The sequence below is a fragment of the Rattus norvegicus genome, chromosome 10, assembly GCF_021556685.1.
Source record: "Rattus norvegicus strain SHRSP/BbbUtx chromosome 10, alternate assembly SHRSP_T2T, whole genome shotgun sequence".
In the NCBI taxonomy this organism is placed as follows: domain Eukaryota; kingdom Metazoa; phylum Chordata; class Mammalia; order Rodentia; family Muridae; genus Rattus; species Rattus norvegicus.
The window spans coordinates 17,520,987-17,545,271 of record NC_141543.1 but is presented as its reverse complement, the minus strand read 5'-3'; the positions used below and the strand labels follow the sequence as shown (position 1 = coordinate 17,545,271).

The following is a 24,285-nucleotide window of genomic DNA, read 5'->3' as shown; positions in this document are numbered from 1 at the left end:
TTTGTTGCTGTGTGTTGGCCTGCTCAGGGCTAGCAGACCCTCTCCTCTGAGGTGATGCTTCCTCTGTTGGGCAGGAAGCCCTCAGAATAGATCCCATTGCAAGAGAGGAAGGGAATAGATCCTCTTGCATTACCATACTAAACAGGGTCAAACACCAAGACCAAAGGTGAGAAAGACGTGTGCAGTCATCAACTCTGAGTTTCAACCTAGAAACGAAGCGCTGATGCCAAGGACTGTGGTCTGACACAGCCTGTCCTCGGCACCCTCTGCAGTTCTGGAGCAGGAACACAGAAAAGATGTTTGTCCTAGACCAGAGCCTTGGAGACACCTGACAGGAGCCTGAGACCAGGATGCTGGTGCCTTGAACTCCACCACATAGATAAACCAAAAAGGGAACTCTGGGTTCTCAAAATGGCAGGCTGGCTCTGCACTGCCAGGCTCTCTGAGCCCTGTTCTTGCAGTCCCTGGCCATACTTCTGGGCCCAAAGGTACTGGAGAGACACCAATCCAAGATCAGTTTGTAAAGTATGGGCCTGTGTCTAGGGTCTGGCACCAGCACCTTCACTGGGACAAAACAGGACCTTATGCTCTTGTATGGTGCCTGGCTTACTACAGTGTGGTATTACTTAGAGTCACAGGAGCAAGCTAGCACCTAGTCTTGCTGAGCAGGACACAGAGACACGTGTCCTGAATTCACCTTGAATTCCTAGGACAGTCACTAGAGAGTCAGGGAAGTCACTCAGCTGTGACTTTCTTTTTAATCCCAAGGATGCATATGATAAGGTAGCTGCCATCCGTTCCCCCCATCTGAGATGACACACAAAGGGTGCCTATGATAAGGGAGCTACCCTCTACCCACCCCCAGCCCCCGAGGCTGACACATGGGTCTGGCCTAGAGAGCCTGTGCCTCCTGGAAAGTGCCTGGCTTGTTTTACTTGCTTGCATGCTTTCAGAATGGACACATCCTCAATGGCCTGGGTCTTCCCGTTTATTTATCTCTTGCAGGCTGTGTTCACACAGCCCCTCTGTCACAGCTTTATGTTTGTCCAGCATCAATCTGTTGAGTCCTGTCAATGTCGGGTCCTGAATGCAGCAGGGAATAAAAACAGGCCTTGCCTTTGGGACACATGTGTTCTAGGAACAATCTAGCAGGCATACCATGGCCACGGTTATTAGGGAAGAAATAAAATTAGTTCAGGAGGCGAGAAATGACAGAGACAAGGGATTTTTTTTTTCCTCGTGGGCAGGCAAGGCCTCTCTGAATAAGGAACAGGGTGAGCCATGTTAGGGTGGACAGAGCCCCTGGGCCCAGGGAGTGTGAACACCTCCAGTGCCTAGGCAGTGGCAGGGTAGAGGAACTAGGCTGAGAATGATGAGAAGTGGCACAGGCAGTGGACCTGCATGGGATTTGATGAGCCCCTCCCTCGTAAGATAGATGTGCAGTTGTCAGCCCAGGAGAGACGGCAGCAAGGGCAGCTGTGTAGGCTGGAGGTGAGGGTGCTTTAGCCTGAGGAGGTGAGGACAGTGCTGTTGAGACGTGCTGGACTTCTGGGTGTTTCTGAAGTCAGACCCATCTTGTTTCCTTAGTTGACTGCACCAGTGTGATGAAGAGAAGAGCATGTAGACTGCTTTGGTTGTGTGTAACTGACTAAAAGCGCAGGGTTTTAACTTCCTGAGACAGATGACTTGGGGGAGGAGAGGCTGAAAAGGTGAATCAGGAATTGGTTTTAGACATTCTCAAGTGTGTGGCCTATTAGACATCCATGTTCCATGTGCAGCAGCCAGTTGAAATTAGAGTTTGGAATTTAAGAAACAGGGTCGTATCCCTACTGGATATCCTTTGCCGTCTTCATAACAGTGGTCTTGGGCTATGGGGTAGATTGCTGTGCTTAGGCAATGGTGGGGTAACACGGGAACGCTGGAGTACAGGAATTTACCCGGGGAGTTTATCCTTTCTTTTTTTCACTGTGAGACAAGGTCTTTCTATGTAGCTCAGGCTGGCCTCAAATTCAGTCATCCTCCTTCCTGCCTTAGCCTCTGCAATGCTGGAATTGGAGACTTGTGCCACAATAGGAATTGCTTCTCAGCATTTGGCTAAGATCAAGTGTGGTACCACAGTAGGTCTGGCCTTCTCAAGGATTTCTGCTAGAAAGAAGCAGACAGCAGGGTGGCTGGAGGAGGTGGTAGTTCTCTAAAGAAGAAAATGTTAACACATATGACTACTCGGGAGTAGACTGGGTAGCCAGCCATCTTGGCAGATACTCATGGAACACAGGACTTGCTGTAAGAATGACAGCCTCTGGTGCTCCCTGGATCCAGACCATAAAGGAGCTGGGCACCACCGCTTTGCCTTCTTTCCCACATCTGTACCACTCTCCACCTCCAGCTGGAATAGGCCTCCCCTCCGCCTGCTGTCTGTTGTCTACTGGGTCTCTGGAGTGCAGGAGCCGTGCAGATCTAGGTTCCTCAGCACATGTTAAGGGCGTTCTTGAGACTGCCTCAGACAGCCAAGCCCTGTTCCGTAGCCCTGGTAAAGAGCTACTGGTTATAGCCTCTCGAGTGGACTCGTTCAACAGGCAGTGTGTGTGTTCCCACAACCATCCACCACGTGGGGTGGCTGGTCATTGCCCTGGCAAGGGTGAGGTGGGGTCTCTAGGGACAAGATGTCATGGTGAGCCGGCACCTCAGTTACAGTTGCCATCTCTTTGCTTCAGGAAGACTCGGAGGACAGCGAAATGGACATGGAAGATGATGAAGAAGATGACGATGATTTGGAAGATGAGAGCATTGCGCTCTCACCAGCTAAACCCAGTCGGAGGGTCCGGAAACCCGAGCCCTTGGACGAGAGTGACAATGACTTCTGACCTTCTTGCCAAGAGACCCAGACAGCTTAAGAGCGTCAGATGTATAGGTAAACAGGGACTCAGCAGGCTGGAAAGGTAACGTGTTTTGTTCACTACCCCATCTGAGCTTATCCATACTGAAACTCCAACAGAGATTTTCTTTGTCTGTCTCCTAACGCTTGGGATCCCCATACCCGTGTTCCAAGTGATTCAATCTGTAAGAAAAGCCCCTGAGGAGAAATACAGACTTGACACCATGTAAGTCTTGGCTGCTGTTATTATTAAATTAGTTTTCCTTGATGATCAGGCCACAGAGAGGCTCCAGACTATGAATGTTTTGTTTTCTCTCAGAGGTTCTACTCCCAGAGTGTTGTTCTGGGATTCACTTCAAATTACATGCCACCATCATAGTTCCCCAGCCTGGCTCCCTCAACAAATGCAGCAACAACGTCTACTGTTACCTACTCCGCCAAAAGGGATCCGTGTGTGTGTGTGTGTGTGTGTGTGTGTGTGTGTGTGTGTGTGTGTGTGAGCACAAGCATGCATTTGTATGTTATATGTGCACATGTTCTAATGTGAACAGGTACTTGTTTGTGCTGGTAGACATGTATGTGTGAAGACCAGAGGATAACCTCTGTGCTTGTTCCTCAAGAACTGTCCGCCTTTTGGAGGGTGTAGGGATGGGTCTTTTACTGGGGCCTGGGAGCTCATCAGTTATCCTAGACTGACTAGACAGTCAACTCCCGCTTTATCTCCCGCTTCCCAGGGGTTACAAGTGCACACTAAGGGTTTGCAGGAGGGTGTTTGGAGACAGCACTCAGACCCCTGCTTGCTTGACAGACTATGTCAGCTGAATTGTATCCTCAGCATTTTATTTTGTTTCATTTTTGAGACAGGGTCTCACTATGTAACTAGTAGCTAGCCAAGAACTCCTATGCAGACCTTGAACTCCTATCCTGGCCTTGAACTCACATAGATCCATCTGCTTCTCCCTTGGGCTACACTAACTGGATTTAGTAGATTATCAAACAAAAAAGACACAAAATTAGGGCAGGAGTATTTTGGGGGAGAGCAGAAAAGGGAGGCAGTGTACATGATCATAGTTCATTGTAAACATGTACGAAAAGCTCAGAGAGTTCTTGTAGGCCTGACAAAACAAAACACTGGAGCTGGAGAGATGGTTCCAAGGCTGAGGAAGCTAAGCTCAGTGCCCACCACACGAGGTGACCCACAGCCAACTATTAGCTCCAGTTCCAGGGCCTCTGGTACATTCTGGTAGCTTCCTTGGGCACCTGTACTCACAAGCTTGTACCCTCACACAGATGCACAAATCAGAACAACAGAAGCTAGAGGTGTCCAAGGTCTGAAATGACAGGCACATAGACTGAAATGCTTGGTATGTAATAAGGGAACAGCAAAATGGGCTTCCTGTGTTTTGCTAAGGAATTGGCTGGGTTTTGCTCAAGAGTGGCCACCTCAAGAGATAGGGAGAAAAAAAAAAATCACTCAGCCTGGGCGGCAGTGGCTCACGCCTTTAATCTTAGCACTAGGAGGCATAGGCAGGCAGACCTCTGAGTTCAAGGCCAGCCTGGTCTACAGATTAAGCTCCAGGAAGCTAGGGCCACACAGAAAACCTATCTTGAGAAGCAAAAAGGGAAAGGAAAGTCTTAGTTAGGGTTTTATTGATGAAGAGAGACATAAAGGCAAACATTTTTACTGGGGCAAGCCTACAGGTTCAGAGGTTCAGTCACATCAGGAAGCATGGCAGTGTGCAGATAGACATGGTGCTGGAGAAGGAGCTGAGAGTTCTACATCTTCATCTAAAGAGAGCGGAAGGAGACTGCCTTCAGGCAGCTAGGAGGAGGATCTGAAAGCCCACCCCCACGGTGACATACTTCCTTCAACAAGGTCACACCTAATAGTGCCACTCCCTGGGCCAAACATTCAAACCACCACAGAAAGAAAGGAAGGAGAAGAAAAGATCACTGGGCTGAGCATGATACTGCACACCTTTAATCCCAGCACTCTGAAGACAGGGCCAGGCGAGCTCAAGGCCAGTCTAGTCTGCATAGAAAGCTCTGGGCCAGCCAAGGCTTAGTGTTATAGGAAGAGCTCAGGTGGTGGCCTTCAACTATATTCAAGTGTCTAAAGGGATATTGGGAGGATAAAAAGGCTCTGGGGACTACTCATTATGGGAAGGTTGTACTGAAAAGTGCTTAGAGCTCTGTGAGGCATCCGAGTTGAGTACCTCAACCAATCAGGAGGTACAAATAGCAAGTATTGAGGACTCTGGAAGTAGTGACACATGTATAATATATATGTCTAGTCATGACTGACAGATGCACAACCATGGGAGCGCTCTAGATAAACCTATGGACAGAACACACTTATCTATGTACTCCTGGAATCTGGTAAAACCAGAGGGAGGAAGGGAGACAGAGGGAAGAATGAAGAGAAGCGGGGGAGGGGGGGGAGGAAGTGGAGAAAATTTTTATAGTGGGTAAACACAGGAGGCCATCGAGGACCACAGCAGAGACCAGAGTGAATGACAGGTTGTTCAGTGGTGTGGAAAGAAGTCTGAGATGGAAAGTAGTAACCTGCACTTAGCAGAGGATGTGCTTCAGGGGAAAGGCAGAAGACAGCAACAGAAAGTGTCCAGAATAAATCAAACAAAATGAACAGGAAGAAAGCCAAACCACTGTCCCAGTCAGCAGTTTACCTCAGTCCCAGACTCACACTTTGGCTTGTGATGCAGCTAGACCTTGCCAGCCAGACATCTGGGAAGCCTCAATAGCAGACTCTGGACAGACTTTCTGGAAAGGGGGCCCTTCTAGGTCTGGTGGGACTTGCTCTCAGGATCCTTAGAGAGCAAGCACCCTTCTTCCTTACAATGTTTGCCCTCACACCAACATACCAGGCTTCTATACGGTACAGCTTGCCTGGCATTTGATTGCTGGCTGACTGCTGTCCTGAAAGCTTCAGCCAGAAACAATGTAAGTCAGAAGAGTAGAGCAGCATGTGGCTGCTGCTCTTGGCAGAGCAGGAGAAGGAACCCAGGCTACTCCACTGAGCCAGACGGAGCACCAGGCTGAGAGCAACATCACAAAAATACCAAAAGAAAGATGAATCCTATACCCAGATACAGTACCCTTCGAAACCAAAATGAACACACTTTCCATTCCCAAGTAATGTCCTTTGAAGGCTGTATTTTTGCTCCAGCCTGGGAGACAATTAAGGATCTCGTATTTCATTGTTAGATCTTTTTCAACTGTTTAATTTGAAACAATCTCTATACTGCTGTAACATCTTCCTGTAGGCAGGGCCACTTTGTAGACGGCCCTTGCGTTTGCATTTTGTGCAGCCATACAGCTACAAGTAGGCTTAGGTAGACATTTTTGGCAGAAATACTCCATCAGTGCTGTGGCCCACGGTCACACATGGTGTTCACTTGTCCCAACTTAGTCACTTGTTTTCCTTTGTTTTCTTGAGGTGGGGTTTCATGTAGCACAAACTGGTCTTGAATTCATTGTGCATCCGAAGACAACATTGAGCTCCTGATCCTCCCTCCTGCCTCCACCGAGCGCTGGGATTGCAGACTATTCCTGTCTTGTCTAATCTCTTTGTGAAGGCCACATTTGCCTTGCTGTGTTGCCTCTTTTCCTACATAAACAGCATCACCTCTCACCATCAACTGTCAACTGCCATGACAGCTCTCCTGAGTATGTGGTTTTATGTGTTTGTTTTAAAACTCACTATGTAGTTTAAGCTGGCCTCAAATTTATGATTCTCTTTTCTTGGCCTCTCAAGCACTAGAATTGCAGGTGTGTGCTACATGTCCAGCTTCTGCACACTTATTTTTTTTTAAAGACGGGATCTCACCATGTAGTTTTGGCTATCTTGGAATTTACTATGTAGACCAGGCTGGTCTCAAACTCACAGACTCGCAGATGCCTCTCTGCCTCTGCCTCCCAAGTGCTGAGATTGCAGGTCTGTACCCCCACACCTGGCCTTCCCTGTGGTCTCTATAAGCATTTATCTCAGAGCCTTAGTTGAGACCTATGAAGTTCATGTAGGTTTTCCTGTTTCAATCAGACAATGGAAGGAATTTGCCACAGGGAAGCACAGCTCATTTGTCTCCATGGAGAGGCTACAGCCACTGTAGAGGTTTTGAAAGCTTAAATTCAGGATAATGGCATCAAGGTATCAACAGTTAATTCTCAGTGGCAACCAGTGTGCTGGACTCCAACTGCAGCAGGGCATGGTAGATGTCTGACAGATCTTAGAGAAGAGCACAGAGCCTTGCCTGGAGACTTACCTCTGACTCCAGAGTCTTAGCATTAACCTTTGTTTATCTTCCCAGATTTCTCATATTTCTCCATATGTATCTAATGGTCACACCCCAAACTTTCTCCTCTTGAGAAAGGGAAAAATGGACCCTTGTCACCTTTGGCAAACTAATGTGCTTAGTGGGCTTGAAGACTGTGGAGGCTGATGCCGGCCATGTTAGTGCACAGGGCAGGAACACTGCAGAGGCTGATGCCTGTTTTGTTTCCTTTTGTTCTTTTAAGTTGGGGCATGCGAAGGCCCTGGACCAGCCAGGACCAGCCTCCTATTTTGTGGAGCTTTGAGACTTTGCCCCTGAGTGCCCCTTGGTGGCAGGGCCTTCCCTTCTCTATCCCATCACAGTAGCCAACTTTCCTCTGACTGACCCTGGGCAGGAAAGGTGCCTGTGGACTCTGTTGGAGTGCCCTCCCTTCCTCTATGGAGACCAGCTTGAGAGCTGGCCCGGCAGCATTTCCAATTCCAGGAAGATTTGCAGAGACCAGAGGTCCTCCATCGGAAGCTTCCAGTTGAGTCTCTTGCATGGTCCTCCAGGAACTTGTTCTCCTTACATTTCCACAGTGCATGTGGGAGCGTTCTTCTCGATAGCCTGTGAGATCATCCTGGCACCAGATTCCCCAATGGGATTTCCCTGGAGACTAGGACAGAAGAGTTAGGGCACCTCAGCATCTACAGTTGTCTTTAGTAGTGTGACTGTCATTGTAATGAATTCAGGACCCTATTGAATTTGCCCTTCTGGGATCCCCCCTAGACACACCACTCTGGCATGATCCTTCTTAGACCTCGTCTCCCCATGGAGTTGTCGGAGTCTCTTCAGATCACCTCACTCCCAGAACTGGACAAAAGGCAGAATCTGGTCTGGGAGCAGTTTTGGGGCTCAGCAAAAGTCGCTGGAAAAAGGGGTTGGGGATTTAGCTCAGTGGTAGAGTGCTTGCCTAGCAAGCACAAGGCCCTGGGTTCGGTCTTCAGCTCCAGGGGAAAAAAAAAAGAAAGAAAAAAAAAGTCGCTGGAAAAGATGAGTGTACTCACTTAATATGATGCAGACCATGGTTCTCAGAGAGTGCAGTGGCAACATATATGGCCCCGTCCATCCCCAGTGAGTTCTCTTGGAGACTGGACAGAGAAGAGACAGACAGATGGTGAGCCACCAGGACAGAAAAGACGTAGGAGGCAGCAATGCCTTGCTGAGAGGAGGATGGCATGAGTGGTTCTGAGGGTGATTGTCCACAGGCACCATAGCAACTGCTAAACTGTAGCCAGGTACTCTACCCAAGACCATTACTTTGTATTCTAAGTAAGTTATTTAAGGAGAATGAACAAAGCCACCTTCGGTGGATGTGGTCAGTAATGGTCAGAACACTGCGGTCAGTTAATATGTATTAGAAAGCAACTAAAGGAAATCGTGTGCCTCATCTGAGAAGTGCTGGCAGAAATTGGCTGCTTTGGCTGGTGTGGGGTCACATGATCACTTACTTGAGTCTTCGGAGACTGGAGTTTAACTTCAGACCATTTGCCAAGGCCTTGGCTCCAGCTACCCCAACATCGTTTCCTCGTAAGCTGTCAGGGCAAGCAAGAAGCCTGAGGTGCAGGGATGGGCTGTGGGGTGACACTAATGTCCCTCAAGATGGGTACGGGCTTATCTGGACATTACTAGTTACAGGAACTGGGGGTGGCTTCTTCCTAAGCACTTAATGGAAGCTGTCTTTGTACTCCAGAGAAGGAGAACCTAGGCCGAGATGGGAGCGCTGACTCTCCATCCAGAGGTACAGTGTACTGCGGTCACAGGGCTCCTGGAGAGCAGTGACAAAGGCAATGCAGGAAGACCCACAGAGCTTGACCCACACCCACGCCAGGAATTGGCTGCTGACTCCTAGGGTGTGGGGTTTGGGGTGATTCCACTAAATAGAGCCTTTGGACCTGTCTGTCTGGTACAGGCCCAACCCAGGGCATAGTGCCATAGTGACTGCAGGGAAAGACAGAGTGGGAATGGAGAAGACAGTCATTTTTTTTTTCCAGCAAATAACTGTCAACAGCGCCAGGAATACTCACTCAAGAATCTCCAAGGTTCTGTTCACAGCCAGGGCCTCCCCAAGTGCCTGGGCCCCTTGACTACCAATGGAGGCCACCTGTAGGCTGTATATAGGAGGGGTGCAATCAGTGTGGGTAAGCAGGCCTCCTGTGCTCCTGGTCCCTCCCTGCCCTGCACCAGGCCTCCCTTCCATACTCTGTACCCCTTAGGGCTAAACGTTGAGAAATAGCACTAAGGATGGATTTCCTGTGATCCTTCCAAGAACACTGCATCTCCCCCCTCTGTTCTGACACCTAAGAGCAAGGTCTGGATGTGGATGGGAGACAGGGAAGTCTCTGGAAGAGCTGTCTGTACCTGCAGCCCTTCCTACAGGTTTGATTACCCAATCACTGATACTCGAAAAGCCAAACAGCTTTCTTAGACTGATAAAGATGGCTGTGGCATGAGGGGGTGGTGAAGGGGGTGATCTACTGGGCCCACACCCACAGGACTTACTAGAGAGCAGTGAGGGTTGTGTTCACCTTCAGTGCGCCGGCCACTGAGGAAGCGCCCTCATCCCCTATGGCATTCTCCTGTAAGCTAAACAGGGTGACCTATTAGTATAAAAGGAGCACAAGACAACTCTGGGCGAGGCCCATGGGGTTGGGGCCCTTTACACTCACTACATCAAGTCACCTTAGATTATTGTCCTGTCGGGCAGCCACTGTGCCCTTGGCCTCATAGTTAATGCACAGGAACCTAGAGAGTCTGCGTGTATGAGCAAAGTGCCCAAGGCAGACAAGAAAAGAGACATGGGACTTGCTATCAACAGGATTTGAGAACAAAAGGAAGATTAACCTGAAGTCCACTCTTCTTGGCGGCTGGGTGGGTGGGGTAGGTGGGGGGTGGGGATTGATACAGAGTTTTTCTGTGTAGCCCTGGCTGTCCTCAAATCCAGAGATCTTCCTCCCTCTGCCCTCCACCACCCTGCTCTGTGCCGTTCTTGCTGGCTTTATGCATCTTTTCTCCTACTTCCAGTTGGAAGAAGAAAACAAATTCTGGGACAATAAATGAGTTTGGGACAAATGGACATTGCCATGTGTCAGGAAGCAGTTTGAGTGTGTGCCGGGTGCTGGGGGGTCCAAAACAACAAGCGCCATGCTGCCCTGTGCTGGCTAGTTTTTGTCAAGTTGACCCAAGCTAGAGTCCTCCGAGACAAGGGAACAGGAACTAAGAAAATGCCTCTGTGCCTGTGGCCGATTTATGTATTAATTGTTGAAGTGGGAGAATCCATTGCACTGTGGGTGATACTGACCATGAGTAGGTGGTCCTGGGGCATATAAGAAGATAAACTGAGCAGGCCAAGAAGAACAAGCCAGTGATCAGCACTCCTGGGTGGTCTCCACTCCACTTTCTATCCTGTTCCTGTCCTAGCTTCCCTCAGTGATGGACTGACTTACAAACTGTAATCCTTTCCTTTCCAAGTCATTCTTTGTCATAATATTTTATTACAGCAATAGACACTAACCTATTAATGCTTTTTTAATGTTAATTATTAATTAACAATTAATGGGGATTAATTCCCAGCTGGGGAAGCACTATTAAATGAGCAATTGATAGGTCAGGTCCAAGCTGCAAGGGAGACCAGCAGAGTCCCTACCCCAGTGTGGTACCCCGAAGAGATAAACTAAGCCAAATCAGGGACCGAGAGACAAAGAAAGCTGGAACATCCAAAGAAACCTAGGAGACAGCTGAGTTCACAGAGTGATGAGGGCAGGAGCTTGGAAGAATGAGGAGGCAGACCTTGGAATCCAGGCTTCGGGGTTACACCTCACTCCACAGGTACAGGCAAAGATCTCACTCATAATGAAGACAGATGGATATTTTGGAAAGCTCTCTGACGAGCAGCATGAGGGGAATTGCCCCGCTGTGGATGGAGGTCACACAGTGTGGCAGGTGAGTGGTGACATAGCCTGGATGGTGGCAGTTGACAGAAGCTGTGGGAGGGGCAGTGGAGAAGAGGTCAGCAGGACCTACAGATGAGCTGGGTGGGGGTGGGAGCCCAGCTCGTGCCTCAAGCTTGCACAATGATCGTTCCCAGTAGTCAGAGGGAGAACTAAGAAGCAGGCCTGTGTGCAAGAGGATGCAGCCACTTGCAATGCCTGTGACACAGAGCACAAGGCAACCTGGGCGTAGATTCCTGTGCTGGAGTTGAGGAGACACGGCTGGGTTAGTTCTGAGTTACTTTCCTATCGCTTTGACAGCACATGACCAAGGCAGCTCAGAGAAGAATGAGTTTGTTGGGGGCCTACAGCTTCAGAGGATGAGAGGCTAGCACCACCATTATAGTGGGGAGCATGGCAGCCGGCAACTGACAGACATGGTGCTGGAACAGGAGCTAAGAGCTTACATCTGGATCCACAGGCGTAAGACAGGGAGAGCTAACTGGGAATAGCTTATGTTTTTGAAACCTCAGAGTCCACCCCCAGTGGCCACCAACTTTAAATATATAAGCCCATGAGGGCTATTCTCATTCAAACCACCCAGCTGGTGATGTGGGAGTCATCAGGAGTTGAGCAGTTGGAACCCTGAGGAGCACCAGTGTTGAACAGTGAAACAGTAGGAAAGAATGAGAGATACCGGCTAGAGAAGATGTAAGAAAGATGGAGAAGGGTTGGGGATTTAGCTCAGCGGTAGAGCGCTTGCCTAGCAGGCGCAAGGCCCTGGGTTCGGTCCCCAGCTCCGGAAAAAAAAAAAGAAAGATGGAGAAGAAACCACAGAGTGATGCAAAGGAGGCCCAGACACCTGAGCCTTGGGCTGGGGTGGTGGCTCTGGGTAAAAGGCTCGCCCTGTAAGCAGAAGGTCCTGAGCTAAGATGCCCAGAGCCCACATGGATGCAGTAGCACATGTCTGTAACCCCTGCTCTCCTACAGGGAGATTGGAAGCAAAATGAGAAACCCCAGAAGCTTACAGCCAGATCACCTGGCATGTGTAGCAAGGGGGAAAAACTGTCTCAAACAAGGTTGAAAGCAAGGGCCAACACATATACAAAATTGTTTTTTTTTTAAGGTGAGGACTAGTGAAATGGCTCAGCAGGTCACGGTGCTTAATGACCTGAGTTTGAGTCTCCTACTCATAGAGTAGGAGAGAATTGGCTCCTGAATCCTCTGATCTCCATGCATATGTCAGGGCAAGTATATACACACACACTTTTTGTTTTGTTTCTCTGTGTAGCCCTGGATGTCCTGGTCACTCTGTAGACCAGGCTGGCCTCAAATTCACAGGTCCACTTGCCTCTGCCTCCCAAGTACTGGGATTAAAGATGAACACCACCTCCCCTCTTCCTCCAAGTGAGGACTGAAACAGGTCTGTGGTCTTACGGTAAAGGAGACTATTTTTAAAGATCATCAGGCAAGCCCTATGCCTGGAGACCGCCCCTCATCCCCATAGGCCACACTTACTCTAAGGTAGTCAGGGTCCTGTTCAGCTGGAGTGCTTGTCCCAGGGCCCTGGCTGCACCAGCCTGGATGAAATTCCACTGCAGGCTGGAAAGACACAGATTCATGACCACATGGCACAAGAATAGACTAGAGAGACTCTGGGGGATCCAGGAGGGTGGGTGACTCTGGTGGCCGGGTGACTCTATGTAGGGTATGGCAGGGGGACTCCTGAAGTTCCCTTCAGGCTCAACCCCCAGAGGGCCAGTGTTTTCCCAAGTGTGGCCATGGGGACAAGCTCAGATAATCTCCATGAAACATGGGTCACTATGAGTCACAGCCATGACCCTTGCCTCATAATCTAGGTCTATCTGAGGATAACCTCAGGAATCTAAACCCAGGATAAGGATACCTGTCCCAAATCTGGGTTCCATCTACTGTACTCTGAGTAGCCCTCAGCTGAGGAGAATGGAGACGAGGGAGGGTAGACTTACTGAAGGTGTGTGAGGGAGCAGTTTTCTCCCACTGCTGTGGCAATGGCCTGGGCACCTTGGTCATGGAGGAGATTAGCTGTCAGGCTGGCAAAAGGGAATAGGAGCTAGTAAGGGGCTCCATGAACCACCCCCATCCTGGTCACTAGGGGTCCAGTTCCCTATCTTCCCCCAAAACACAGTCAGCACTGATACTGAGTTTGTGTGGTTCATGCTTATGGAGAACTCTGGTGTGCCAAATATACTCTGTATGGGTACAGGTTATGCAACCAGGACACGCATGACTAAAAATAGGACTTACTGCCTATTGGCATGGTCCCATACCAACTCTTTAGGGTCCTCTCCCATGTGCGTATCTCCAGGGGTAAGGCTGGAGAGTTCTTATATCAGGGTTGCCAGTAGATCTCCTTGCTGGCCCTTCCCAAATCAAGCCCTTGTCCAACATTGTAAACTGTGACCATGCCAAGGGTCTAACCCATCATAATGGTGAGCTGGGTAGGTGAAGAAGCACATCTCCCCTTGTCCTCCATCCCTCCGGACCCTACCACGTACTCCAAGTGCTTCAGAGTGGTGTTCCTGCAGAGAGCTTGAGCGAGGGCCTGGGCTCCCTCTGGGCTGATGGAGTTTTCTCTTAAGCTGAGGAAACATAAGACTCTGAGCATTCAGTCTTCTGACAGAGCAAGCCCAGGTGATTAGGTTTTTCACACCCCAGGAAACCACAGACAGGCCCTGGGCCTCCTGGGACAAAATATGAAGGAACCTGTTTCAGTCCTACTCGGGTCTACCAACAGTGTAGAGCACATGGGAGGAAAAGCACAGGGTCTGAATTAGGAGGAGCAAATAGCACCTGAAGGACTTACACTTCCGGAAGCAACCCACTGGTACCACAACTGACAAGTAGGAAAAGGAACGTTCTAGAACCACGCCTGTACCAACCACAGATTTCTCCAGTTTTCTCTCCAAGTCCCAGAGGCCTTATATTCCCACCTGTTAAAGGGACAGCATCCTGGTTGCGGGGACTGGGGTCAAGGCTTACTTGAGACTGGAGAGTGTCTGGTTAGTGCAGAGGGCTCGCATCAGCACTGCCACTCCCGTGTTACTGATGGCATTGCTCTGTAGGCTGCAGACACAGGACAAGGTACTGTTGATGTGGGTGTCCTGGGACCTGGAGGGGGCTGTCTGATCCAGCCTGAGCCATGTCCATGGGGTTCAACAGGGAGTTGGGGACCTAAGAACTGTCCTCCTCATCCTTCCTTCCTCTCCCATCACCACTTTCTAGCTCCTGCCAGGGAGATTTAGCCTGCCTTATCTCCTTAGGGAGATAAGCCCTGAGGTTTAAGCTGCCTTGACCTGGGGCTGCAAACATGTTAGCCGTACTCCGGAGAAAGTAAAGTGGCAAAACCATCCTAATGTGGCAGCCAGCCCCACCCTACCTTCCAAAGCTTTACTTCAGCCACTGGTGCTCACTTAGGACAAGGCATTTAGACCTTATCATCCTAAAAACTGCCGAGAAGTAGAGCTGTAGGCTGAATAGGGCAAAAGGTGGATGGAGGGGCAGAAACAGCACAGTGGTGGGGCTAGGGTTGGTAGGGCTCTCTCATGGAAATGGGCTCAGGCAAGGGTGGTTCCCAGGCAGACTCACTCCAGGTTCTCCAGGCCCTGGTTCACCTTCAGGGCCTCAGCCAGGGCCATGGCACCTCTGTCCCCAATGGTATTACTGGAAAACCTGCAAGAGACAAATGATGGTGGGCCACGCCTCGGCATCAGAGCTCAGGGGAGACGACCTCTATCTCAAGGGTGTCCAGTGCAGCTCGGCCTCAGTTGTGCTCATCTGTAGTCACTGCAGGTGACCCCTTTTGGAACTCTTTGGAAAGAACTAAGGGTTCGCCCTTAGAGCTACGTCTGGGACTCTGTGTGAAGATAGCCAAGAGATGATGTTTCCTTCTGAGAACAGGGGAGCAGTAAAGGATGCCTGTGGGGTCTGAGGCCTATCCAGCTGAGCCAGCTAACCAGCCATCAGTTTCTCTAAACCCTCGTATATCCCTGTTTCTACCCATTTAGACATCAACCTATCCATCTACTCATACATCCACCTACCCACGCATCCATCTACTCCTCCATCCAACCAACCACTCCTGCATCTCACCCCTTCATCCATCCACCCATGCATCCCAACATCCATTCCACCATCCATTCCACCATCCACCCCCACCCACAAATATGAAGGGAGGGCGGCCTCCTGCATGATGCTGGGAATACCAGCTTGGCCTATTGGCCTTTCTCACATGAGTTCTCTCAGACTCCTGTTCTTCTTCAGGGCATCTGCCATCTGCTGGGCTCCTCTGGGCCCAATTAGGTTCTTCTGTAGCCTGTGGGAGGTGAGAAGGGTTTGTCAGCAAAGCCGGCCACAGTCACACCCAGGCCAAAGCCGGTCTGGGTTGTAGGTCCAAGATCAAGGACAAGTAGGGGGCCATCCCCATTTCTACTCAGTGTACACAAAGGATCTGGTTGGCACAGTGAAGGGGAACGTGCATCTGGGAGCAAGAGGCTGAGTCCTCAACAGCCCCCGTATGAGAGACTTCCATGCACAAGTCTGCCAGCTAGAAAGATGGATGTAATCCCATCAGCCTCCCACCTCAAGGAACTTCCCTGGCAAGAGGTACAGGACAGATGAGGAAGGACCTCTCCTGCGTAAAGTTAGAATGCCCTCCTTATGATGGAAGGATTCGGGCCCATGAGATGGCTCGGCAAACAAGGGTGCTTGCCACCAGGCCTGGAGAACTATGTTCACTCTCTAGGATGCACATGCTGGGAAGAGAAAACTGACTCCTGCAAGTCGTCCCCTAACCTCTACACTCCTGTCACGGTGTGTGCGTGTGTACTCCACGTATACACACATTAAATAAATGAAACAAAAAATACTGCACCTGTCCTGTACATACCCACACATCTTTTTTTTTTTCTTTTTTTCGGAGCTGGGGACCGAACCCAGAGCCTTGCGCTTGCTAGGCAAGCGCTCTACCACTGAGCTAAATCGCCAACCCACACATCTTTTCTTAAAGGAAAAGGCATCTTCCTTTTCTAGAATATTTTCCTGAAACCATGAATGGTAAATCCTTACTTTGTCCCTTTGAGATGTGCGCTGTCTTCTTACAAGTACAGTCTCCTCTGGCTTCACAGCCCAGGAGTATGGGTTTTGAAGTCTTTGTTTTTCAAGATAGGGTCTCTCTATGTAACCTGGGCTGGCCTTGAACTCAGAGAGATCTACCTGCCTGTGTCTCCTGAGTCCTGGACTAAAGGTATCCACCACCATGCCTGGCTTCCTGGGGTCTCTAAGAGTCTTGAGGCCTTCCTTTCCAAGATAAACATCAGGTAAGATAGTGCCCTCTTTCCCTGCTACTGGGAGAATTAGGTGGGCACCTGGTTCCACGTGGTGAAGTTCCTGATCGTCACAAAGGCAGGAGCAGTTTTGTTCCTGAGGCAAAAGCAATTAAGGGGCACCTGGCCTCTCCTCACCTATCTGCTGAGCATAGGATAAGTTGCTGAAAAGTGAAGCTGCCAGCTCTTCACAGTGGAAGGAGTCACCTCTGCTGGGCTGATGGAAGGGTGGGAGCTGCCTTTGCAACCTCACCGGCAGTTGTCCACGATGTTGCTTTTATAGTCAGACCCACTGCCTTTTCAATAAAAGAGTGCAGTGTTCTTTTCCCACGTCTGTGGAGATGATTTTCGGGGTTGGCAGGAGTTTTTTTGTTTTCAGTAATTCTTCATACCAATTTGAAGTGGAAACTTACAGTTTCTTTGGAAAGTCAGTTGTGTTGGATGGTGTTTTGCTAAAGCAAGCACGTGAAAGGACGACATCATAAAGGACCCCTCACTAATGAAAAGCACGTATTGGTTCGCCTTACACTGTGTGGCTGAGCTCCTCTGATTCCATAGAAAGAAATGCACAAAAACCTTCTGGTGACGTCCTGGCAGCTTCTTGCTGTGTCCTCGGACTCTGACCGATTGGCAGAGTGATGCCAACTGATACAGACTCAAGTGGAGTTTTGCTAAGACAGACTCATGTGCTGAGGCAAGACCTGTGGTGAAGCAAGACCCACGGAGAACTTGTGATGTTCGAAGGGAGCATAGATAGGACTCAATGGACAGCGACAGGGGCTCCCATAGCTAGCTTTGCAACACTTCTTGGTCTCTCCTCTTCGCTGATCTTCGCTTTGTGGAGAGAGGCACGGCCCAGAACTCCTGGCGTCCCTGGCAGTCTTGGTAGCTCCTGCTGACTCATGCTGATTCTGCAGAGGCCTGGCTGTTTCTGCTGGACTGTGCCAACACTGCTGATTCATGCCTGCTATCCTGACACTACGGACTGCTGATTTATTGTGACGTATTTGCAAGTGGATCAAGCTGCACTGCTGAATCCTGTGAACTCAACTGCTGATTCCTGACAATGTAGATAGGATTTGCTCGAAAGAACAATTTCTTTTTTTATTTCTTTTTTTCTTCTTTCTTTTTTCTTTCTTATCTTCCTCCTCTTCCTCCTCCTCTTCTTCTTCCTCCTCCTCTTCCTTTTCCTCCTCCTCCTCTTCCTCCTCCTCCTCCTTTTTTGCAAAGAACAATTTCTAAACAGGTCCACTTCCCCCATATCCTAATAACCTTCCTTTTCCACTACCTCTGGTGGGTAGAGGGCCAGAAGGGAGGTTAAAGCACTTGAGAACCCTTATTAAAAGTAGGTTTTGAAAAACCAAAGCTACACCTATTCTCTGCAAAAGCAGGTAACACCATGCTTTTCAGGGACTGTATGGGTAGGTCAGGGACTGTATGGGTAGGTCAGGGACTGTATGGGTATGTCAGGGACTATATGGGTAAGTCAGGGACTGTATGGGTAGGTCAGGGACTGTATGGGTAAGTCAGGGACTGTATGGGTAAGTCAGGGACTGTATGGGTAGGTCGGGGACTGTATGGGTAGGTCGGGGACTGTATGGGTAGGTTGGGGACTGTGTGGGTAGGTCAGAGACTGTATGGGTAGGTCAGGGACTGTATGGGTAAGTCAGGGACTGTATGGGTAGGTCGGGGACTGTATGGGTAAGTCAGGGACTGTATGGGTAAGTCAGGGACTGTATGGGTAGGTCGGGGAGGGGACTGTATGGGTAGGTCGGGGACTGTATGGGTAGGTCGGGGACTGTATGGGTAGGTCAGGAACTGTATGGGTAAGTGGGGGACTGTATGGGTAGGTCAGGGACTGCATGGGTAAGTCAGGGACTGTATGGGTAGGTCAGAGACTGTATGGGTAGGTCAGGGACTGTATGGGTAGGTCAGGGACTGTATGGGTAGGTCGGGAAGCCTCCGGGTGGTCGTCTGCTCTCTCTGTCAGGAGCAAGGCAGAGGCCAGCAGAAGGGAGGGGGAGCAGTGAGAGTTACGTCCACTCACTGTAGCGTAGAGATGATCTGGTTGGAGACCAGGGCCTCAGCCATGTACATGACACCATCATCCTTGATCACGTTGCTTTGAAGGCTACAGAGGCAAGAAGGAGTAAGTTAGCAGTAGAACAAGAGACACCTGGCAGTGGCCTAGACTCATACTCCAGTGGGGATACCTGCCTTAGAGGCCCAAGACAGGAAGCAATTGACTGTGAAAAGATTTACCAGTGATGATGTGACCTTCTCACAGTCCATCAGCCAGGAAAGACCATTAGCCCTGTGTGGAGTCTCTTAAGTAGCTGCCCACCAACCAGAAACAAAGTGCCCATGCCATCAACATCAATTAAGATGAGGTCGTCTGTAGTTCCTGTTACAACCATGAGCCACAGCACCCAAACAGCAGTGGAGATGTGGTAAAATGGAAGCCTCACGCTGCTGAGGAGAATGTCAGTAGGCTCAGGCCTGGTGGAATACACTCTGGCAGTTCTTAACTGAGACTTGGCATGTGCCCTACCAATTCCATTTCTAGGTATATTCCCCAAAGAATTAAAGACAGGTACGCGAATACGTCTACACAAATGTTGCAGGCAGTATTACTCGTAATGGTCTAGAAGCTGAATAGGAGTGTGAAAAAAAAGACACTCTGAATGTCTATCCACACAGGAATGGAGAAGCAGACCGCTCCACCCATGTGGTAGAATAGTATTCAGCTACAAAATGCAAGAAAGTATCAATACGCTATAATACTGACGAACCTTGAAAACATTATGCTAGTTGAGGAAGACAGGCACAGAGCTCTTATTGTATAACTCTATTTATATGAAATGCCCAGAACCAATAAATCAGTAGAAAACTTGCTAAGGGCTGGGAGAAAAGGAAAAAGAAAACAAATATTTTCGAAAACATTTCGAAATATAGTCGAAAACATTTTGAAACTAGACAGAAGTAGTGGTCGCACAACATTGCAAATGCACAAAATGCCAATGAACTGTATACTTCAAAATGATGAAATTGCATAGAATTAAATTTCAATAAAAATAAAAACAACTTTGCCAGGCATTGGTGGCACACACCTTTAACCCCAGCACTTGAGAGGCAGAGACAAGTGGATCTCTGCGTTCAAGGCCAGCCTGGTCTACAGAGTGAGTTCCAGGACAGTCAGGGCTACACAGGGAAACCCTGTCTAAAAAACCAAACCAAACAAAAATTTTTCCTGGTGCTGGGTGGGGTAGTGCACACCTTTAATTCCATCACTTGGAAGGCCGAGGCAGGTGAAACTGTAACTGGCCTACATAGCAAGTTCCAGGCCAGCCAAGGCTACCTAGCCAGACCTGTCTTAAGACAATAACAACAAAATTTTCCTTTGAATAAATAGCAAAACAAAAGAAAACAGAAGAGTAGTATACATACCCTCAAGTAAACAGATATCCACAGGCTCCTAAAAGCCACATAGCAAACCATACCCAATGCCATCTTCTGGAAGGCAGGCTTTTTGTTGCCCTAAGAAACCTTGGGGACTTACAACAGCACACAGAATTGGGAGAATCTGGAACCGACGCTTGCTGACATCCCAAAGCCTCCATTTTCAATCGCCTCCCACTTTAGGAGCGGGGCCGCCTACCTTAGAGAAGTGAGAGTTCTGTTTATCTTCAGAGCGTCTGCCAGAGCCTTAGCCCCCTGTGGTCCAATGCTGTTACTCCGAAGGCTGTAGAAGCAAGACGGGGAAAGACTGCTGAGGTGGGAAGAGCGGTAAACATGGCACTGACATGTTACGTCTGTAATCATAAAGGGAATGAACTGGGACTAAGGATTTCACATCTGATGAAACCATGGCAGAGATCATGTATGGGCGTGCGTGTGTGTGTGTGTGTGTGTGCGTGCGTGCGTTCATGTGAGAGCGAGAGAGATCCTGTAGAGAGCATCTCTTGTGCGCTGTGTGGAAGCATCACCCGTCAATAAAAAAGTCATTGGTTTATTGCCTGAGGCAGGAAACAGGCAGGGGATTCCAGCAGAGAGAGAGGAATTCTGGGATAGAGTTAGGTACAGAAAGCTTTACCCGGAATGCCGAAAGAGACAGTTGTAGGTACTGTGGCAGGAGTTAGAATAGAATAAACAGGCTAATTAAGTTGTGAGATAGTCAGAGAATGAGCCCAAGCTTGTGGCCTAGGTAATTATTCCTAAATAATAAGTCTCAGCGTCGTTATTTCAGGAACTTCGGTGTGGGGAGAAAAGCCCATGGTGTGTGTGTGTGTGTGTGTGTGTGTGTGTGTGTGTGTGTGTGTGTGTGTGTGTTCGTTCCCCAAAGTGGCCCCCCCATGATGAGAGAAAGGAACAGGATGTGACGGTCTAGTAAGCTAAGTGTGGGGATGACAAAGACGATTCCAGGTCAGGGTCAGAAATCAAGTGTTTGGTGAAAGGAAGTTCAAGAGATGTCAGTGACTTTCACTTTCTCGGCTGTCCTTCAGACACCTGGTCTGCAAGAGCTCAGCCACTGACTGCTCTAAATGGGCTGAGTGTGGGAGTGGGAGAAAGGATGGAGAAAATTCAAGATATGCCATAGATGGGAGACAGTTTAAAACAGCTTAAAATTCTTTTCTTTTTTAGCAATCAGATTTATATCAGTAAGTTCAAACCCCACAAAACGTCTACACAATAAACTCACAGCCAATTGATAATGACATAAACCGCCCACCTAGATAAGATCAATTGGCCTATGAAATCCATCCCTTAAGAAATCATCATAACTACCTGCGGCTGTTTAAGGCCACATGAATCTGGGATCGTCCTTCTTTGCCTCCTCTTGGTTCTCCCCTCTCTTCCCTTACCAAAACTCTATGCCCACCCCACTTCCTCACCGTCCAGTCATAGGCCCTGTCCCACCCGGGGCCAGCCCTCACCTGCATAGAGACAACAGTCTACGCTTCACCCTTTCTGCCAAATTTAAAAAAAAAAAAAAAGAGCTGTTCTCTCAAATATAAGTTCAGCATAACCATTGGCATTTTGTAATTTACAAAGTATAAAATACATCTAACACCCAGTCCATCGTTGTTGTCAGTAAAATAGAACATTTTGTTATCTATCGTAGACAGCTTAAAATTCTTACTCCAGGGGCCCTGAGTGTCCCACTTACTCTAGTGTGACAAGGCTTCTGTTGACCAGGAGGGATCTGGCCAGACCTCTGGCTCCTTTGTTACCAATCTGATTCTCAGCCAGGCTGCGGGAGAAGAGGGAGAGTGCTTATTTCAGGTTTGTGACCCAGTGCCTTCTCTTTGTTGATGAGGCTCGCGATTAACCCTTGCTTTCCCAGCATCACTCTCGTGGATGTAAGCAGAGGCAAGGTGACTGTGGAGCAGAAAGTCAGGGACAGGAAGACCTGAGCCTGGGAAGATAGAGTCAGAGTGGGCCAGGTGGCCTTCACCCTGACAAAGGGGCCCAAAGGAGATCCGTCTAACACCGTGCATAACACTTCCTTTACAAATGCGCAGACAAGGGTTTGAATGATACACGTCTTGGATTTGAGGCCAGGAAGATGGCTGAGAGGGTAAAAGTACTTGGTACCAAGCCTGACAACCTAAATTTGATCTCCAGAATTCAAATAAAACTGACTGTTACAGCTGTCCTCTAACCTCCACATATGTGCTGTGGTGTGTCATTTATACAGCAGAGAGAGGGAGAGAGGGAGAGAGAGAGAGGGGGGGGGAGGAAGAGGGGTGCAATAAAGGCAGTAAAATGTTTTATACTGGATTTGCTGATATTATATTTGCTGACCCTATCTAGTGGCATAATGTCCATGTGGCCCTCAAGAAAAAACAAAATATCGAATGCCGGTGCAGGTTTCTGTGGTTCAAATACCCCAAGCCATGGCTAATTCCAGGTATCCTCCATTTATGAAGTTCCTGAAAAATGCACAGTGCTGAGAATCCAGCACAAACTAGTTTCCTTAAACTAGCACAACCTGGTTTGAGCAGACCATCGATACTAGCCTTCCCCTAGGACAAAACGGCACGTGGCAGAATTACTAACTTTCAAGTTTAAAAAAGGTTCGTCCTTCTGTGCCTGGGAGGGTGTTCCGAGGCACACAGTGGATGCTTGCTTCCCGTGTCCGCTGTCAGAAGCGGGGCAGGAATTGAGAATCATTTAGTTCTGTGGGCAGCAGCCTAGGATAGAGCTCTCCACGACACCCCCTGCAGTGTTTGCATCAAGTCTCTTCCAAAAGTGTCTGAGATTCTGGTACTAAGGCCACCAGGAAGGCGAAGGGAAGCTAAGGGGACCAAGCTCCCCGAGTGCCAACAGTTCCCACTTTGTGCATTTTATTCGCTGCTTTTCAATGAACTCCACCACTTAAAAATAAATCTGAGCCAGGCATAGTGTGCCCACCTTTAACCCCAACACCAGGAGAGCAGAGGCAGACCTGTCTCTGTGGGCTAGCCTGGTTTACACGTGAGTTCTAGGCCAGCCAGGACTGCATAGTGACACCAAAAATAAATACATACATACATACATACATACATACATACATACATACATACATACCTTTGAATACTAGCCAAGTGTAATAGTAGACACCTATTCTAGAACTTGGAGGGTTGGGATCTTGAGTTCAAGGCCAGCCTGGACTACAGAAGGCCTCCTTTCCCTGCCCTCCACCATCAAAATGTTTGAAGACCAGTGCACTCTTGTTGGCCCAGGACTTATCCTGTAAAAATAGTATCTCACAAGCAGCCTTACGTGTTTCTCTGCAGTGACGTGGACGTTGTAAACGCATGTCACTGAGGAAAAAGCATAAGCAAAGAAGAGACGCCTGGCCGTCTTCAGAGTTACTTCTGAGCCTCGTTTTAAGCAGCACTAAATGTTGGCTATTTTGTCCTGTGCTGAGGGCCTAGAGTTACCTATGGAAGTCACAGCACTGACATGAGAAGCCGTCAAGACCATCTCTCTCCCAGAGGTTACATTTTCATTGTTCACTCACAAGGCACAGCCAGCCCCGGCCTCACTCCCTAAGCCTCTTCTCTAAATTACTCCGCAGTTCTCCAGAACCTTCCTACCATCTCCACACTGACCTATCCATGAGCCCAAGCGTTGCTTAGGTCTGAAAGTGTAGACATTTCACAAGCATTTAAGTCAGCATACAGACTTTTCTCTGATTACAATGTAAGCAATGCGACTTGATTTTATTTGAGATAGGACCTCACTGTGTGTAGTCCAGGCAATCCTCCTGCCTCAGCCTCGAGAGTGCTGGGATCATAGACATGTACATCACACCCAGCTAAAGACAACGTTTTAGGTTTAAGTTTTTGAAAACAGACTGAGGATTAGCTCAAGTAAGTGAAGCGCTTGCCTGGCATGCAGGACACCTGGGTTCCACGCCCAGCGTGGTGCAGACTGGGTCTGATGGGACCTCGCTGAAACCCCAGCACTCGGGAGGATTGAAGCTCAGATCACCTTACCTATATAGTGAGTTTGAGGCAAAAGGGTACTACAAGAGACCCCATGTCAAAAAAGAAAAAAGATTTTGAGGCTGGAGAGAATGTTCAGCTACTAAGAGAGAGCATTTATTCTTGCAGAGGATCTGGGTTCAATTCCCAGCATCCACCCACTGGCTCACAACCATCCTCAACTCCCCGTTCTAGGAGATCTGACACTGTCTTCTGACGCCTGTGGACACAAAGAGCAAGCAGGCCAAACACTCATACACATAAGCCTAAGAACATGTTTAAAATTTCAACTTAAAATGTATTTAAATTAAAAGT

General features: G+C 48.8%; 2 protein-coding genes across 34 annotated transcripts in view; one reads left to right on the top strand and one right to left on the bottom strand.

The window, feature by feature from the left end:
- Ift38 (intraflagellar transport 38) overlaps positions 1-3,143 on the top strand; it is a 37,095-nt gene extending 33,952 nt beyond the window's left edge. For 9 of the 13 annotated variants that reach the window (XM_087573346.1, XM_087573349.1, XM_087573347.1 and 6 more), the window contains one exon: positions 2,715-3,105. In XM_087573346.1, coding sequence (XP_087429472.1) covers positions 2,715-2,864 — 150 coding nt within the window. In that variant the 3' untranslated portion in view covers positions 2,865-3,105. 13 annotated transcript variants of the gene reach the window in all.
- The window catches only part of Nlrc3 (NLR family, CARD domain containing 3), a 36,952-nt gene continuing 15,769 nt past the window's right edge, over positions 3,103-24,285 (bottom strand). For 9 of the 21 annotated variants that reach the window (XM_087570137.1, XM_087570134.1, XM_087570135.1 and 6 more), the window contains 14 exons: positions 21,666-21,749; positions 20,157-20,240; positions 18,546-18,629; positions 15,406-15,489; positions 14,763-14,846; positions 14,157-14,240; positions 13,673-13,756; positions 13,124-13,207; positions 12,654-12,737; positions 9,709-9,792; positions 9,234-9,317; positions 8,658-8,741; positions 8,214-8,297; positions 3,103-7,822 (listed from right to left, as the gene is read on the bottom strand). In XM_087570137.1, coding sequence (XP_087426263.1) covers positions 7,732-7,822; positions 8,214-8,297; positions 8,658-8,741; positions 9,234-9,317; positions 9,709-9,792; positions 12,654-12,737; positions 13,124-13,207; positions 13,673-13,756; positions 14,157-14,240; positions 14,763-14,846; positions 15,406-15,489; positions 18,546-18,629; positions 20,157-20,240; positions 21,666-21,749 — 1,183 coding nt within the window. In that variant the 3' untranslated portion in view covers positions 3,103-7,731. 21 annotated transcript variants of the gene reach the window in all.